Source organism: Petaurus breviceps, unplaced genomic scaffold, assembly GCF_028583685.1.
Source record: "Petaurus breviceps papuanus isolate PSGF00001 unplaced genomic scaffold, PetGlider_PUasm1.0 90444, whole genome shotgun sequence".
Classification (NCBI taxonomy): domain Eukaryota; kingdom Metazoa; phylum Chordata; class Mammalia; order Diprotodontia; family Petauridae; genus Petaurus; species Petaurus breviceps.
The window spans coordinates 4,085,172-4,103,568 of record NW_027187256.1 but is presented as its reverse complement, the minus strand read 5'-3'; the positions used below and the strand labels follow the sequence as shown (position 1 = coordinate 4,103,568).

General features: G+C 37.4%; 2 protein-coding genes across 2 annotated transcripts in view; both read left to right on the top strand.

Moving 5' to 3' along the window:
• Positions 1 to 1,707: 1,707 nt before the first annotated feature.
• On the top strand, positions 1,708 to 6,978 carry LOC138177799 (olfactory receptor 52I1-like). The gene is made up of 2 exons (XM_069109000.1): positions 1,708 to 1,741; positions 5,894 to 6,978. Exons 1-2 carry the CDS (start codon positions 1,708 to 1,710, stop codon positions 6,976 to 6,978), a joined length of 1,119 nt encoding a protein of 372 aa, XP_068965101.1.
• A 2-nt stretch (positions 6,979 to 6,980) lies between these two features.
• The window catches only part of LOC138177798 (olfactory receptor 52I1-like), a 38,143-nt gene continuing 26,726 nt past the window's right edge, over positions 6,981 to 18,397 (top strand). The window contains exon 1 of the mRNA XM_069108999.1: positions 6,981 to 6,985. Coding sequence (XP_068965100.1) covers positions 6,981 to 6,985 — 5 coding nt within the window. The remainder of the gene's footprint in view (positions 6,986 to 18,397) is intronic.

Sequence of the window (18,397 nt, the reverse complement as noted above, 5' to 3'; positions counted from 1 at the left end):
CAGGAATTTTTAATAATAAAGCAATGTATGCCTCACAAGGAAAATAAATCCAGGTACTCTCAAGATCCAGATACTATAACCAGCCTATTAAGACCTGTTTTCAACAATAGGAATCATTGTATAATAACAGCACTTCATTTATATAATATGCAAATCATACCTAGCTCTAATTAGATTTTTCAAAATATCAATTGAATGTGTTGTATTAATTCACCTCAACCTTTCCATTCATCATAAAACATGATTTTACACCTCAATGCTCTGAAAAAATAAACGGAAAAAAAATTAAATCCGGCCTCAGACACTGACTAGCTGTGTGATCCTATGTAAACTACCTGATTTTTGTTTGCCTCAGTTCCTCATCTATACAATGGGGATAACAATAACTTCTGCTTCCCAAGGTTGTTATGAAAATCAAATGGAATATTTCTAAAGTGCTTAGCATAGTGCTTGGCACATATTAGATGCTATATAAATATTGTTATTATAATTATTAATAATTTGGGGTATGTGTATAGAAAGCATCTGTTATATATTTGCTTTGGAATTAGCAGACTTGAGTTCTGGTAGTAACCATTCTCCTGAGCAAGTCAATCTCTTGGACTCCAAAGAGAGGCACCAACCACTATGGAAGTATGGTTTCTTTCTAACTACTTTGTGTTTCAGAGCTATACTCTGCCATGCTCTTTCCCCCATTCAGTGGGAGAAGACTAAGATGATTTTTATCTTTTTTTTGCAGTCACTTGAGAAGTTTAATGGGGAGAGCAAAATGAAAAAGCTTGTGTATTACTTTTCATGTTTTCCCTTTCTCAAGTCTAATCATCTTAGAGGAGACAGAGAAAGGAGCAGGACTTCAGAATGAAAGCACCACTTCCTGCTCTTTAGTTTCTCAGGCCATCAAGGTCTTTCCTGACAATTACCCTGATTCAGGAATTTCCAAATTAGCCCCTGAGGAAGAAAGAGGCAAAACTTCAATCACTGCTAGCGACTCTTTCAGGCCTGGGAGAGATTCCTGGTGATTAAATGTGGAGATATACTGTGGGGAGATGGATGTCTCATCATTTCTCTTTCTAATTTTGAATTCCTAGGGCTCCCCTTTCTCTACTTAACCAGTCCCATAGAGATGAGCCTAGGAGCCCAACAGTATAACTGGTTAGTACTGGAGAGTACTCTAGAAACCATGTTGTATGTCCCAAACTCTGACTTTATGGAGATGGAAACTGAAACTTACAGTGGGGAATGAGACCCCAAGTACGAGGGCCAGGATTAGAACTTTCATCTCTTGACTCTCTGTCCAGGGTTCCTTCTACCTTAATATCTGGGTTCTTTCTGTTAATTTCCTGGACTCTAGGGAAAAGGGTGTAGCTAGACTCTAGGGAGCCATATTTGGAAGGCATGCCTGTGTTGTTGTTCTAAGGGATGGTGAATGGGCTGCCTGGGGACAAGGGAACTTGTAATAACAGTTTGGATATACTAGGGAAAATGGTGTCCCAAGAGAATCTACATGTCACACAAAAAGCAAACTTCTTAGATGGAGATTACTCTAAAAGTAAAGAGTACAGACTCAATCTCTGATTCCCACATCCTTCACACCACCGTAATGAAATGTGGAAGGATTATATAAATCTTCCTTCACTTAGAATTGACTATCATGTCCTACAGAGAATCTGTAGGAGACCCCTCTTTATAGGAGGGAAGGGAAGGACAATGAGTGAGGTGGGTACCTCTGCAGAGGATAAAGGTAAATGCTATTGGGTGGTGGGTTGGACTGTGGTCTTCAAAGAGAGTTCTTAGAATCATAGATGAAGATCTTCAAAAGACCTTAGAGGTCATCTGGTCTGATGGTTTTACTGTACAGATGAGGAAACTGGAGCTGAGTCGTGAGGTGATTTGCCCAGTGTCACATAAATACTGAGAGGGAGATCTAAGTTTCAAACCTAAGTTCTTTTATTCTAATTCCAGTAGAATTATGAATGTAGGTTTACCAGAGAAATGTTTGGAGACCCAGGTAAAGAATGGCATTCACAGGTAATAAGGAATAGGTTTCTATTAAATAAAGAGGACTGGTGATAATCTTAATTTTCCCAATTGAAAAATGAGGTGTTTAGCCTAGATGACCCTTTTGACTCTGAGAATCTGATTTCTGATCCACAGATCACAATTAGCTGACAAATGGCTTTGGGTAAGCCACACAATGAAGGTATCATAGGTGTAAAACATGGAGGTTGGAAATCTTGTAATTTTGGCTAAATATCCTGATTCTTTGCCTATGAATTCATTGGGCAAATTAAATTAATATTTTCATGAACCACTTTACAGGCTTATAAGGAAGGACTAGCCCCTGAAGTACAACTAGAGCAAGGATTTCATGATGCATTTTTTTCCAAGTAGGAAAAACTTATTAAAATATGAAAGTATCCAAAACTATAATGAGATGCTCCAGTAAGTAATGGTTTTTTTTTCACTAGAAGTTTTCCAGTAGAAGTTGGAGGACAACTTGTTGAGATTTATAAAGGGATTCATTCAAAAAGAAGTTGTATTTGACTTAAGATGCCATGCTTCTCAGAGCTGCTTAAGCTATTTATGTAGAGACAAGGGATCTGATAGTTTTACATCTATTCTCCGTTGCATTAGCAGACTATTATGCACAGGGTACATCCCATCTTTCCCAAGTCACTCCATGGTTCTATTACTTCTATATCTATATCATTTCTAATCAGGCTATGTGATATAGTGAGTAGGTAGAGTGCTGGACTTGGAGTCAGGAAGACTTGAGTTTGAATCTTCCCTCATAACCCTGGGCAAATCACTAAACCTATTTTTCTCTCATCTGTAAAATGGAGATAAAAATAGCACTTACCTCAAAGGGCCATTATGAAGATCAAATGAGATAATATTTCTGAAGTGCTTTGCAAACCTTAAGGTGCTACATAAATGCTAACTCTATTCTTTACTCTCCATTCTCATTTTCACCATCATGTTTCAGGCATTTATTAATTCTCACTGCTGTACTATTATTAGAACCTTCTGCCTAATATCTTTTTGTAGTTTTAGCTTCCCTAAAACTTTCTGGGAAAAGTGTGTAACACTTTTACCTGCAGTAGCTGAGAAAAGTATAATGGGAGAGGAGACAGTTTAATTGAGCCATGACAGCAATTTGAAACAAACTGATGTCTCACTTGATCTTTTCCATCTTGTATTATGAAGTTTCTTTCTTGAATCCAAATATAAGAGTTTATATTCAAAACTGCTATATTTCATCTTAACAGAATTAGGATACCAGGAAATGAGGACAGACTAGAATATTGGGCTGAATTTGTAACCAAGTAGGTTATTTTTCCCTTCTAGCTTCTTATCTTTTTTATGATATCAAGTTTGAAATAAATGAGATCATCTATACCTTATCCAAGTCTCTGATAAAGAGTTTAACATTGTAGGGCCTTGTACAGAACCCTGGCGCATTCCATTAGAGGCATCCGTTCATGGTTATTTGGAACCATCAATAACATCTTTGTGAAACTGGACTTGCAATCAGTTCTAAATTCATCTAATCATCCTATTAACTGACCTCATTGTATCTCTTTCCATAAGAATCTGATTAAAGTACTTTTTGCTAAAATCTAAGAACCATAAACTATATCTCCAAAATTTCCCTGATCAGGTTACTAGGTCTTTGAAAAATGGAAATAAGGTTAGATTATCACGAACTGTTCTTGCTGAAGCTGTCTTGGCTCTTGTTTTCTTTCTTATTTTTAAATAACTGTTGCCTTTTCTAGATGTTAACTCACCATCTCTTTAATAACACAGTCGAGAATTTTTTCAGGAGTCAAAGGCAAGAAATCCATTGGTATGATTTGAAGATTCAGTTCTCTCTTTTTTTCTCTTGGAAATTAGTTTATTTTTCCTTCTCTCATTCTGTGGCATCCCTCTTGTGCTCCATGCTTCTTTAGATTTCATTGATAATGAATCAGTCATCTCTTTTGCTAGTTCATTAAGTATATTAGAATTTAATAAGCTTGGGCCAAGTGACTTATTTTTATTAAAGACAACTAAAAACTCTTAAATATCATTTTACTTATCTTTTATACCACTTCTGTATTATTTATTTTGTGATCATGCTTTTTCTGATCCAAGGAGCATTCTCCTTGACAGAGAAAAGAGAAGCAAAATGAGAGTTGAGCACAGCACTATAGCCTACTCTTGAGGGCTAGGGCAGTGATGTAATTGACTAAGAAATTCCTTTCCCTCCACCATCTTATCCTCCCAAGTAAAATCAATCATTTGATGTGTCTATGATATGTATGCTATGAGATTTAATTTGATGGCATGTATCAGTTCCTTGACGGAAGGAGAAACTTTAAAAAATCTTTCTGTACTTGTCACTGAGGACAGTGACTCGGAAATGGGAGATTAGAAATGTTTATTTCAACTGTTACTGAAATCACCAAAATAAAATGCCTTGCAACAAAGTTTTAAAGAAAATTTATAGTGATATTTTGGAAGTGATGGTCAATGTTTATAGCCTGACCTTCAAGATGGACACTAAGCTGGAGGACTGAAGAATTATAATAAACAAAGCATTCTTTAAAAGGGTTGAAGAGAGGACCCTGGAAATTATAATCTAAGGAATCTGATCTTTTTTGGGATGGCATCACTTTCCTCCTGTTGCTCTAGGATTTTAATTAACCTATATTAATATGTAGATTAATTGCTAAGATCATGGCTCATCCCATTATAGGAAAACTCCTCCCTCTTCTTTGGCCTTATACCTAGTATGTTCTGTATTTCCTGCTCTTGCCTCCTCATTTCAGAAGATATAACACTGGCCTGGTATGGGAATCATTTTTCTTCATCACATTGATCAGATTTACTTTGATTTCCAGTCAAATTATGTTCTGAAATGGTCTCTAACCCACTTTCTGCCATGGTTCCTTATTGCTGCCTACTTCTTACACATATTACTGAATTTACTTCCTAATACTAGATCCGGTTCATACAAAAAGGGTGTGTGGTCTTGCTACTAAAGTCTTAGCAAAAATAAGTGGAGAGCATAGGCAAGTTGATTCTTTAAGAGCAAATAGAAAGAGGAGGGAAATAAGGCAATCATTGGGACCAAAATCTCCATGTTTCCCATCATCTCTCATTATCCCAATCTGTGTCCATCTCAGGCAGAAGATACTCATGTCACTTGTGCTTCTTAGACCTATTACATCCTCTACTCATGTCATTAACATGATAAATTGATACCTAAGTTAATTACAGGAAATCATCTCAATTTCAAAGTATAATTTACATATCAATACATAATGTTTTGCATTGTTATCAAGAAAAAAAGTAGCATTTATATAGGGCTTTTAGGTTTTCAAAATGCTTAAAGAGTATTTCACTAGTTCTCACAACAGTCCTGAGATGTGGGTACTATTATTTTTCTCATTTTACAGATGAGGAAATTAAAGATAAAAGAATTTGCCTTTCCCAGGGTCATATAACTAGTAAGTGTCTAAGGCAGAATTTGATCTCAGAACTTCCTGACCTCCAGTGCAACACTCTATCCACTGTACCACCTAGCTTCCTCCATATTAGAATTTCATGCAACTAGCACCACTGTATACAGGAAACATTCACTGAACATAACAGAAGCATGTGATGAAAGTTTATTAGAATAAGAAACTAAGCTACATGTAATATTTAACCCATGAGGAAATTTGATAGAGATCTGTACTCAAAGACAGGAAGACCTGAATTCAAGTCCTGCTTCTGAAACATACTGGCTTTTCTTTATGAGCAATTTTCAGAGACTTTACCATGTTGGTCCACAAGTGCTCTGTACAGCAGCCACATTGATCTTTTTAGATAACTCCACTTTTCTTCCCCACTTACATTGTTTCTCTAGGCACTATTGACTCATGTGGCTTTATTTATAGGAAAGAAGTCTCCTCAATGATGTTACAATTACACTCCAACCACACGTCATTACCTCCTGCCACCTTCTTCCTCATGGGTATTCCAGGACTTGAGGAGACTCACCTCTGGCTAGCAGCCCTCCTCAGTGCCATGTATAGTATGGTCCTTGTGGGGAACAGCCTCATCATGACTGTGATCTGGGTGGACCCTGCACTACATGAGCCCATGTATTATTTCCTGTGTGTCTTGGCTGGTGTGGACATCATCATGGCAACATCTGTGGCCCCAAAGATGTTGAGTATCTTCTGGTCAGGCAATGGAACCATTGCCTTCACTGCCTGCTTCACCCAGATGTACATAGTTCATACAGCCACAGCCCTGGAGTCAGGGCTTCTGCTAGCCATGGCTTTTGACCGCTATGTGGCCATCTGCAAACCCTTGCACTATAATACAATCCTTACACCACGGAAAATTCTGGGCATCAATGTGGCAATTGTGGTAAGAGCTACCATTGCTTTGACCCCACTGAGTTGGATGGTAAGCCATCTGCCATATTGTGGCTCACATGATGTCCCTCATTCCTATTGTGAGCACATGGCTGTGGCCAACTTGGCATGTTCTGACCACACAATTAGTAATCTCTATGCACTGATAGGATCCTCTGTTGTTGTAGGCATTGATGTGACATTCATCTCTGCCTCTTACAGTTTAATTCTTCAGGCAGTATTTAATCTTTCCTCTAAGAATGCTAGGCAAAAGGCACTTAGTACATGTGGTTCCCATGTGGGGGTCATGGCACTTTTCTATCTACCTGGGTTGATATCTGTCTATGTGGATTGGTGGGGTCAAGATATGGTTCCTGTGCACACTCAAGTTCTGCTAGCTGACTTATACCTTGTCATTCCACCCACTTTGAATCCCCTCATCTATGGACTGAGGTCTAAGAAGATCTGGCAGGGGGTATGGAACACGACATCCAGCCTACCATGTCACCACTGTGCATACTCCAAAAAGGAAAAAAGAATTAAGCAAGTGTTTGTGATGGCTGAAATTAGATCTACATGTGAGATTTAACCATGGGGTAAGTAGAAATATTGACATTATTTCATTCCTGGTAGAAATATTAATTATCAGTAGGACTGGACTTGTCTGACATAGGTAGGATATGCAGTTATTGTGGGTGCTACCAAAACAGATTGTTGTTCTTTGTCCTTCCTTCTTGAAGAGTACCAATGACAGCAAGAGGGTGATGGCTTGACTAGGAAGTGAGTTGGATTTAAGTGAGGTGGAGTTGTGCAAAGTTATCATCCTTAGTCTCTTCTCCAGGGTCATCTGAGTTCAGTGGAAAGACATAGATCAGAATGACTGAAGATAATCCTAGATACAGAGGGAGACTTTGGTCTTTTTAAGCTAAGGTCTTTCCCAGGTCTCAGGTGTTTGAGGCAACACTGTTAGGACTACAAATACAAAAGAAGAGAAATCCTTGCCCTCAAGTAGCTAATGTTCTAATTGGGATTGGTCAGTTAGGGAATTGGGATTGGTCAATGAGCCTAGTCCATATGAGTACGATTAATCTTCTCTGCTAACATCACCCCATGGGAACTTCAGAGCTGTCTTTGATGCTGTTTCCGCCCTCCTCATGAAAAAAGAGGAGTCTTTTGTTTCGGTGCTGAGCCAATACTGAGTGTTACACAAGTAATAAACAAGGCATTAGCAAAATGATTGAGAACTTTTTTCTGCCTGGATGCATTTGGATGAGGAATGTTGTAAGCCTCTTGATGGGGGGAGACACCTTGGGGTCTCTAAGGTTGTCTCTACGTAGATGGTGTGCACATAGCCCTGCTGTTGCTTCTATCTCTGTTTTACCTATTTTTTTTTTCATTCTTAGATGAGGTATTAGACTAAGTTGTGGTTGGATAGCCTTGAAAGGCCAGGAAAGTGATCGGCTAGGGCTGTGTAAACTGGAATCTGTGTCAGACTTAACTCAGTAGGGTAAGAATTGAAGTGACCTGCTTGACACAGCATTGAAATTGATCAGAGATGACCAAGAGTGAATAATGGACTTTCCCATCTGCCCTGCCACATTCAAAAGTACTCTGAATATTAGATAGGAACTATTACTAAGTTCAGTCCATTCTCTCCAAGGACTGAAGTAGTATGAGGGAAAAATGTTTCACATCAGATGCTGGGGGAAAATGTTTGTATAGTTCTGTTCTTCCTACATTTTATCAGTAAATAGCTCTTAGTAAAAACTAATTGATGTCAATTTATTATATGAAACTGGGATGCTAGTCACTAGCAATTGATACAACACTGGAATAATGACTTGAGCCATTGTCATTAGAGGAAAATTACTTCACCCTGCAGCCCAGCCCTAATGATAATGGGAGAAGAGAGATATAGTTTTGCCAAGGACCTGAGTAGACATTGAAAGTAGAAGTTGGGATAAGGATGCCCAGAATTCATAAAGGTTATACTAACTGCTGCACATACACTACAGTTGTTGCTAGGGAAGGATGTCAAATGGAGACACAAAGCAATGGTAGTCTTGATTTGAAGGAAGAAGTAGAAAATCAGGGTCGGAGTCAGGGCTGCTGAGATTTAGTGAGCAATTACTAATCAGCATGGCCTTGGGATGGGAGATCAGATTGGGATAGTGCATATCAGTAGGCATGAGCAATGCCCTGGAAAGACAGAATGATTAGATGGTTGCAGCTGACTCAGTATAATAAGCTCACCATTTTGCATGACCTCAGGGTTGTAGGTAATTGGGAGAATACATGGCAGGAGTGGAAACCCTGTGTGCCATGGTAAAAAGAGAAAACATTTAGGCATTTTCTTTTTCTCTTGAAATTCTATTAATCTTCTTTAATTTCACTTGAAAGGGCAGATACCATGAAATGGGTTATCTTTAAAAATTATTCAGTTAATCACTCTCTAACTGGGGAGGTGGGGGAAAATACCTGCAGAACAGTTGATATGTATTTTTTCTCAGGTTCCATTTCATATTATATCAGTAAAAACAAATGTTGCTTTTAAGGAGACTCTTCAGTGGTGTCCATGTAGATGGTTAGAATTTTTGAGTGATAGTAAAATGAAGACTTCATCCTGGAGTTTCAGGGCATACCTTAGGAAATTGGAATATGTATTGAATTCAAATCTTTTCTTGTAATTGTGAATTGAGTAAAGGTATTTGTGTATGTTAAATAGAGCTCTTATATAACTTAAAAATGAATGAAAATTCTTTATTGAAGAAAAAACATCCAGAAAGCTTTCTGTCAATACTGGTACACTGTAATTAATATGAAGTTAACTGCAATGAATCATCAGTACAATCCATCACACTGTGAAATTGATCAGCTAAGTATCCACATTGGAAAAGCAAAGTGTATGAAACTTCATGTAGCTGGCTCTAAACTTCATTGAGTTAGTGCTATATTAAGTATATCTAGGGCAGAAGTTGTGGGAGGACAAAAAGCCAGGTCCTGATACAACTCTGAGAGGAGACTCCATTGCTTTTGAGAATCTGCACATTGTTTTCTGTGGTTCCAATTTTCTCTTTCTAGGAAAATTTTGTCTCTTCAATCATTCTATGTTCTTGTTGACACTTCATGGCTGTGAATTGGGGAATATAATTTCTCAGAATTAAAATGGAAATTCCAAAAGCCAATGAAAAACTCACAATCTGTATATGAAAGTAGTACCATGTAACCGATGATGAATCATGTTATGATTGACAAATGTGACATTATTATGGATGTATTTGACTACAATAAAAGATGGTCTGGTTAGAGAGTAGAAGTGACTCATTAGTTCATTTCTTTTCTGTTACATAAGTAACTAGCATTTTCAGTGCCTGGAGAATATATCACAGGATTAGTAGGGGAGATACAGAGAGCAGCACACTATAAGGCTTCTAACTGGAAAGAAGAAGGTTAGACAGTTCATGGGAGAAGTTTACCTGATCGCCTAGAAAGCCTTGTGATCCTACCTTACCTGGAACATAACAACATTGATGCTTCTAAATGGTGACTTCTGAGCAAAAATCTGACCTATAAAATTCAATTTGATAAGGTGCAGTCCTGGGGTTGGTAGTTGTGGCACCTAAGTGGGTTATCCTCTGAGACTCAGTCCTATGCTCTTAACCTCCTAATTCTTGGAAGAAATAATATTAAGGAGCAGTAGGCAAAGGCAACAGAAGCAGGGAGGAGAAGAGAAGGGTTTATCTCTCTTATCCTGTGACATGCCAAAAAGTAACCTACTGAAACCTGCTTTTGGTTGGCTACCAGGCCCAGGGAGAGAGGGGTAGTGCCTTGACAGGACAAGTAATGGTTGAGCCGCAAATAGTGTTTTATGTGCAAGGCCAGCAGTGGACCTCAAAGTATAGTAATGTACTGGAGGGAGAAAGAAATTCACCCTTCTAAACTTTAGGTTTTTTTTGGACAAAATTTTCTGATCCCTCAGCTCCATTTTTAACTCTGGCATGAGTCAGTCAATATATATTAAACTCTTAACTATATGCCATAAACTATGCTAAGTATTGGTGATGCAAAGAAAGGCAAAAGACAGTCATTTTTTTTTTCTCACAGGCCAATGGGAGAGACAACAAGAAAATGGCTATAAAAAAAGTTACATGCAAGATAAATTTGAAATAATCAACAGAGGAAAGGGACCTAGAATAAAGAAAGATGTGGAAAGGCTCCCTCCAGAAGGGTAGGTGGTAAACTGGTGCCCCTGAAATAAAATGATAAGAGAGAGGCCTTCATTGTCTTGTCAGTAATTTATAGAGCATTTATTGGGAAGGAAACTACAAGTAAGACTCCAACAAAATGAGAGGCTATGGAATAGTTGGAAGTTTAGTGTGTAGAGGGAATGCCTATACACCAATAAAATCATGGGATCTTCAAAGATACTTAAGTTAAAAGAAATATTATCTTTTTAAAGCATGTTAAATGACAGGTTGTAAAAGCATAGGGGTCCTACTAAACATATCATCACAAAGAGATCAATTATATTCCAATTTCAACTTATTTAATAGGAAGTTCACAAGGTCTGTTGCTGATTTCTGGGAATTTTTTGGTTGAAAAAGTACAGTCCTAGGGATTCAACTTATGGGCCTGCTAACACTTTGATTCTAAGTTCTCTCCTTTCTCTCTCCTCAGCTCTGTTCCAAAGAGAGGAAAAGGGAAGAAAACCCAGAAAGAAAAATGTTTCCTTTTTCTTAGAAGTTGTGAGATGTGCTGGGATATGACATTTCCCTGACTCCTAGAAGAAAGGTACCAATGAGCTCTGTGAAAATAAGAAAAGGCAGACCCTCCAAGGGAAAGGAACTGAAGCCTGTTTCTGGGATCCCTGCAGCCTCACTGTGAAGGTGATGAAGGTGCCCGGTATGAGTTCGACTCATCAGATGAAGAGCCAGTTGAAAATGAACAGTCTTCATTTCAGGGATAATAGTTACCCTTATCCCTTGTGAGTTGTTCTCAGTTTCTAGGTTTATGTTCTCTTCCAGGTTGCAAATTTAAAGATGTTAGGAGAAATCTCTAAAAGGACTTGCAAGAACTAAAGAGCTAGGGTATGCAAGATGCATGTGTGTTCTGTATGAGAGGAGAACTGTCAAAATATCAGGGATCAAACTTCTATCAGCTGCCTTCCTGCAATTGGGAATTTTGTCTGTTTTATGTTGTACTGTATTGTATGATTGCAATCAACTGCATTTAAATATTTATTATGACCACTATGTAATGCTAATTAGTAAGAAGAAAAGAAACTATGCTGGTCCTTGACATCACTATGTAGTGCATGACTATGAGAAGACTGGAAATTCCTCTGGGTTCCTTGGTTCTTGATTTTTATAGATCCTGGTTTATTTGCTTTTAATGGTCTGTTTCCTGAGCGCTAAATAATTTGTCTGTTTTTTTCTATGTAATGCCTCATTTGAATTCCTTTCACTTACTTTTCTATATTTAACCCTTAAAATTATATGGATATTAGTTTTCTTTAAAGATCTTAACTAATTTCTTATTGTTGATTTTAACAACTGTGATTGAATCTCAAGCATGAAGACTCAAATAAATTAAGAATATCTTATGTAATTTAACATCTCTTCTCAAACCAACTTATTAAAGACAGATCCTGTTTTAAACTATGTTCCTGAGAATAACCAAAACTCTCACAGAACTTTAGACAAGGAAGACAACAATATCCAAGATCTTTTAGTTTATTTGGCTACAGGCAGTGATGCCATATTCTATATGGTATTGATGTGTCTCCAAAGTATAGTTTCTGTTGTACTTTATCACTGAGAAACTCCAAAAGAAATCTTAGTCTAAAAATAATCATTGTGAGGCACTTTTTTAGAGTTCTACAATTATTCCAATACCAAGATGTGCTTTAGTGATTGGGATATCAGTGTTTTCAAGAACTATAAACCACAGAATCTATTTTATGAAACAAAACTCATTATATTAACATATATTTTAATTAATTAGATAGCTAACTCATAGTAGTACTATGAGAATATGTGAAAATGTATCCCATTAATATCTAAGCAAAAGTCCTAATGATGAGGTATGAGATCTGGGAGCCCCCTCTAGCTCTCCTTGAGTCCTTGAGGTACAGGCTCTGGGAACCCCCCCCCCCCCAACTCTGATTAAATCTTATGAGGCATTTGCATGAAGCAATAAGCCTTACATTGTGGCTGAACCCAGAGCTCTGTTAGTAGCCTAGCCTCCCATTGTTCATCTACTTCCCATCCTTGAGCATATCAAAATATCAATCCACTCTTGGACTGGCCTAGACCACCATTGTCTGTAATCTCCACTTAGCCTCCAGCAACTTCCTACCCTTAAATCACTCATTGACCTCATCAACTCCTCTTGAAGACCCTCCCCAAACTCCTCCTCTAGACTGCCCCTAGATTCCTCCCACAACTTTCTGTATATAAGACCCCATATTGAGAGTGCTATAGAATAGTGAGAGTGCCAAGACCCCAGAATACCAACATGTTGGATCCTGCTGAATGAATTTGACTCAAGTCTTCTCTTGGCCAAAGAAAAGTAAAGTTTATGTTTTAATTTTTTTTTTTTTGCTTTTTGGAGGGCAATTGGGATTAAGTGACTTGCCCAAAGTCACATGGCTAGTAAGTGTGTCAAGTGTCTGAGCCTGGATTTGAACTCAGGTCCTCCTGACTCCAGGGCCAGTGCTCTATTCACTGCACCACCTAGCTGCCCAAAAGTAAAATTTATTAAAAGTTTACTTGCATTAGACACAGAGTAAATCTGTGCTAAATCATTCTATGGCACTCTCATAGACATGGCAACAAGATTGGTAGCTAGGCTACTAAGAGTAGTCTGAGCCCAGCCACTATGTAAGGCTTATTGCTTCATGCAAATGCCTCATAAGTTTTAATCAGAGTTCAAGGGTGAGCTCCCAGAGCTTGTACCTCAAGGACTCAAAGAGAGCTAGAGGGGGATCCCAGAGCCCATACCTCATCACTAGGAACTTAAATTGCTATCTTAAATCACACATTCCAGTACACAGTACCAAAAGCAAAAGCATTTTTGAACAATAAAATTTCAAGGGTACTGAGATAGCACAGAGATTTCATTAGAAATCACATTCTGCAATTTTAATAAAAGCAGAACCTAAACAAACTTTTTTTTAACATCAAAGAGTTTTGAATCTTGATTTTGTTTTCACATATTAGAAATTATGCTGCAAACTCTTCTATTCAGTGATTGGTTAACCAAGCTTACCTAAATATTCTTTGTTATATCCAACTTTCCATTTAAATGCCATTTTTATGCTTGTTAAGAAGTAGAATTCAATTAACTAATTATTTTAAACAATGAACAAAAAAATTCTGTATAAAAGAAGCACAAGACAAATGAAACTCTCTGCTTCAGATACTACAAGAAAATATAGCTAGTATATGGCATAAGAGTTGGAAGAAATATTTTCTCTGCCTGATCTTGGGTGAAGGAGTTCATTAAGAATGACAGAGCCAAAATATTGGGTGGGGAGATGGGGAGAGAAGAAGAAAAACTATGGAAGAGTTTGATAATTCACAAACCAAATAAGAAGTAACTGCATTTTAAATTAATAATTTAATGTACCAACCTAGGATGCAATCAATATAAACCACACAAACCACAAATGCTTTGTGATAGTTTTTTTAAATTAAATATACATATGCAAAATAAATCCATTAAGCTATAAGGAACAATCTTATGTGTGGTTTCTTTGGTTATATATAAAAAATGTAAGCTTTAAACTTGATAAAGAGTTTGTTTCTGGTAAAATAACAATGCAAATTATTTAAATTTTAACAACTGGTATAAAAAGTTGCATAGAATTTAAGAATCATATCTTAATCTACTGGTGATATGGTTATCAAAATTTTCTTCCCCAGTGAAATGATTGTTGTTATATGAAAATATAGTTCTTCTTCACCAGTGTTTCTGAATAACTCACAGTTATACTGTCCAATTTCTTGCCAGAAGTACAATGTTTATGAAAAGAGTAGATACCAACTAAATGCATTTGCATTTTGAAAAATTTCTTGGTACAAAACGTCCAAACCAAATGAAAATTTCCTTCTGTATATAGGATTTTTCTAGATATGCTCTAATGTTAACTTACATAAAAACTAATGCTCAGATAATACTGTATTTGCAGACCACCCAAGGAAAAGGGATGCTATTTTGTTTGTTCCAAACCAACAGTAACTAAGAAGGTATTATATTTCTATATCTGTATTTCAACTTAATTGTACTTGACTGAAACATTAAAATTTTGACATTAAAAAAAGGTTGTGAGAATGCAAATAAAGGTGCACTTCACTAGATTTTGAACCTCAGGTCACAAAGGATCTATGGGGTAGATTTCTGGGGATCAATATTTCTTAAAACCTTTAGTCTGAGGAGTCTGTAGACTTGATCAGATGTTCAAGGAAGTCCATGACACACACACACAAAAATAAGTACGCCTGCATTAGAGAGAACTAACTAATTTACCAAGGTTAAAGTGAAACAGCTAGTGAAGGTTTTTGATGCCCAGATAATCTGAAATCCTGGATTACTAGGTTTTGCCTATAAACCTGAAAGTATTTTTGCTCCCTGCACATTCAATGTCCATCCCTTAAAGATGGAGATAGCAATTCTTTCACTGACTGTTTCCCAGGATTGTGACATAGAAAATGTACCTATAAAATGCAAATATTAAAGTAGAAATGTTGATCTGTGATTATTAGGATATTTGGGATGGTGTTCCCAAGGTCTCTAGAAAGAAGTCTCATAAGTGTCATTCATTTTTATCACATTTTCTCCCTCCTTGTCTATTTATTTCCCTCTTCTCCATTCTAGCTCAGCAAGTCATGTGTTATCCCTAGACACAGTCTTTATCATTTTTTGCACTTGATAGAAAGGTTTTCACTTGGTAATTAGACTCCCCTAATGTCTTCTCCTATCTCCACACTTCTTTGCTACATCTGTCAATAATCAACTCCCAAACTTCTGTGGACCTAGTTCCAGAATCACCAGATCTGTTTCAACTATCCCTTTCTCCTGATTTAATTCAGCTTCATTCAATTGAATAAACATTTTTTAAACACAAGTTATATTTAAATACTGTATACTAGGTACTGAGGATACAGATATTTAGGTTTTTTTCCCCATTGAGCCTTCATTCTACTGGAGGAGACGTGAGAAATCACATGTACACCATCAATCAATCAATGAAGATTTATTTAGCCAAGATGACGAAGTAGAAGCAGGAAATTACATGAGCTCCCATCCCAACCACCATCAATAAATGAAAAATAATGACTCTAAAAATTTTAGAGCTACAGAACCCACAAAATGACAGAGAGAAATAAATCTTCTGCTGAAAGCAGTCTGGATTGCTAACAGGAAGGGTCTATCGCACTGAAATGGGAGCCAAGCACAATCCCATGTGAGTCTCATGGGCCTGGAACCAGGCTGGCCCCCAAACAGTGGCCCAGACCTGCTGGAACAGATTTCAGGAGAGTGAATCACTGGAAGCTGTGGTGGTTTCCAGACTTCTCAACCCATAAATGGCAAAGTAAAAGAAAAAGGTTAGGGGGGAACTCTGTTGGAACTGTGTAACAGAAAAGTGTGGTCTGGCCCCTCAACCCAAGGTGAGAGGTGGCAGAGGTGTAGCGGCTGCAGCTGTTTCCACATGGCTGCCTTTGGAGCACCTGGCCTACAGGTCATAGGGGAGCCAAGCAACCATTCAGAGAGTAATTGCTCTTGCTTTCACCTGCTTAGATCTGGGTTGTAATCTTGGGTGGTGGTCCTGGGGTGTGTGGTTAATGTGCTAGAGCTTGTTGTGGTTGTAGAGAAGGCACCTTCTTCAGACCTCTAACAACATTTATAAAAACCTCACTGATTTGGGAAAAAAGCTCTTTCCACTCTGGAAGCAGAGTTCTACCATGTCAAAGAACTCAAACATCAAATAATTGACTAGCAAGATGAGCAAGCAGAGGAAGCACAATAAGACCATAGAATCCTTTTTTGGGGACAAAAAGGATCAAAACATGGAACCAGAAGAAGTCAACAAAGTCAAAACTCCTGCATCAAAAGCTTCCAAGAAAAATATGAATTGGTTACAGGCCACAGAGGAGCTCAAGAAGGATTTTGAAAATCAAGAGAAGTGGGGAAAAAATTGGGAAGAGAAATGAGAATGATGCAAGAAAATCATGAAAGCAAGTCAAGAGGCTGCTAAATGAAACCCCCCAAATAATTTAAGAAAATAACACCTTAAAACAATAGACTAACTCAAATGGCAAAAGAAGCCCAAAAAGCCAATGAGAAGAATGCCTTAAAAAGTCAAATTGACTGGGGTGGCTAGGTAGTGCAGTGAGTAAGAGCTCTGGCCCTGGAGTCAGGATGACCTGGGATTGGTTCCAGCCTCAGATACTTAACACCCACACACACACAACTGGCCATGTAACTTTGGGCAAGTTACTTAATCCCAATTGCTTTATAAAAAAAGGAAAAGCCAAATTGGCCAGATGGAAAAGGGTTTTCAAAAACTCACTGAAGAGAATAATTCCTTCAAAATTAGATTGGATCAAATGGAAGCTAAAACTTTATGAGAAATCAAGATATTATAAAACATATCCAAACAAATGAAAAATAGAAGGCAATGTAAAATATCTCATTGGAAAAACCACTGACCTATAAAAGAGATCCAGGAGAGATCATTTAAAAATTATTGGACTACCTGAAAGCCATAATCAAAAAAAGAGCCTAGGAATTATCCTTCAAAAAATTCTTAAGGAAAATTGCTCTGATATTCTAGAACCAGAGGGCAAAATAGAAATTGAAAGAATTGACCTATCACCTCTTGAAAAAGATTCCCAAAAGAAAACTCTTAGGAATATTATAGCCAAATTCCAGAGTTCCCAGGTCAAGGAGAAAATATCACAAGCAGCCAGAAAGAAACAATTTGAGTATTGTGGGAATGCAATCAGTATAACACAAGATCTAGCAGCTTCTACAGTAAGGGATTGAAGGGCTTGGAATATGATATTATAGAGGTCAAAGGAGGTAGGATTAAAACCAAGAATCACCTATCCAACAAAACTGAGTATAATGTTTCAGGGGAAAAATATGGTGATTCAATGAAATAGAGGACTTTTAAGCATTTTTGATGAAAAAAACAGCTGAGCAGAAAATTTGACTTTTAAATACAAGATTCACAAGAAGCATGAGAAGGTAAACAGAAAAAAATCATTAGGAACTCATTAAAATTAAACTATTTATATTCCTACATGGACAAATGATACTTTTAACTCATGAGACTTTTCTCAGTATGAGGACAGTTGAAGGGAATATATATGAATATATATGTATAGACACATGCATATATATTTTTACATAGGAGGGTATATGTGTGTATAAATATATATGTGATCATGTGCATGTGTGTGTACATATATACATAGACAGAGGGCACAGGATGAGTTGAATGGGAAGGGATGATATTTAAAAAATAAAATTAAGAGGTGAGCGAGGAATATAATGAGAAGAGAAAGGGAGTGATAGAATAGGGTAAATTATCTCATATAAAAGAGGCAAGAGAAAACTGTTATAATGGAGGGGAAGAACAGGAAAGTGAAAGGGAATGGGTCAACCTTACTCTCATTGAATTTGGCTTTAGGAGGGAATAACATACACACTCAATTGGGTATCTTACCCTAGTGGAAAATAGGGGGGAGGGGATAAGAGCGAGGTTTATAGAAGGGCTGGCCGATTCAGGTACAGGGAAGTTAGAAGCACACACTTTTGAAAAGGGATGGGGTCAAAGTAGAAAATAATATAAGTGGGGGAAAAGAGGGAAATATAATTAGTCTTTCACAATTTAGCTAGTATGGACACATTTTGCGTAACTACACATGTACGACCTATATTGAATTTCTTATCTTCCCAGGTGGGTGGGTGAGGAGGGAAGAAAGGAAAGAATCTGTAAA

Excerpts from the sequence above, each read along its gene's own strand:
- LOC138177799 (XM_069109000.1), top strand. The coding sequence starts at position 1,708 with ATGAGTGAGGTGGGTACCTCTGCAGAGGATAAAG. Across the intron at positions 1,742-5,893 it reads TACCTCTGCAGAGGATAAAG|GCACTATTGACTCATGTGGC; the intron begins GTAAATGCTATT and ends TTGTTTCTCTAG.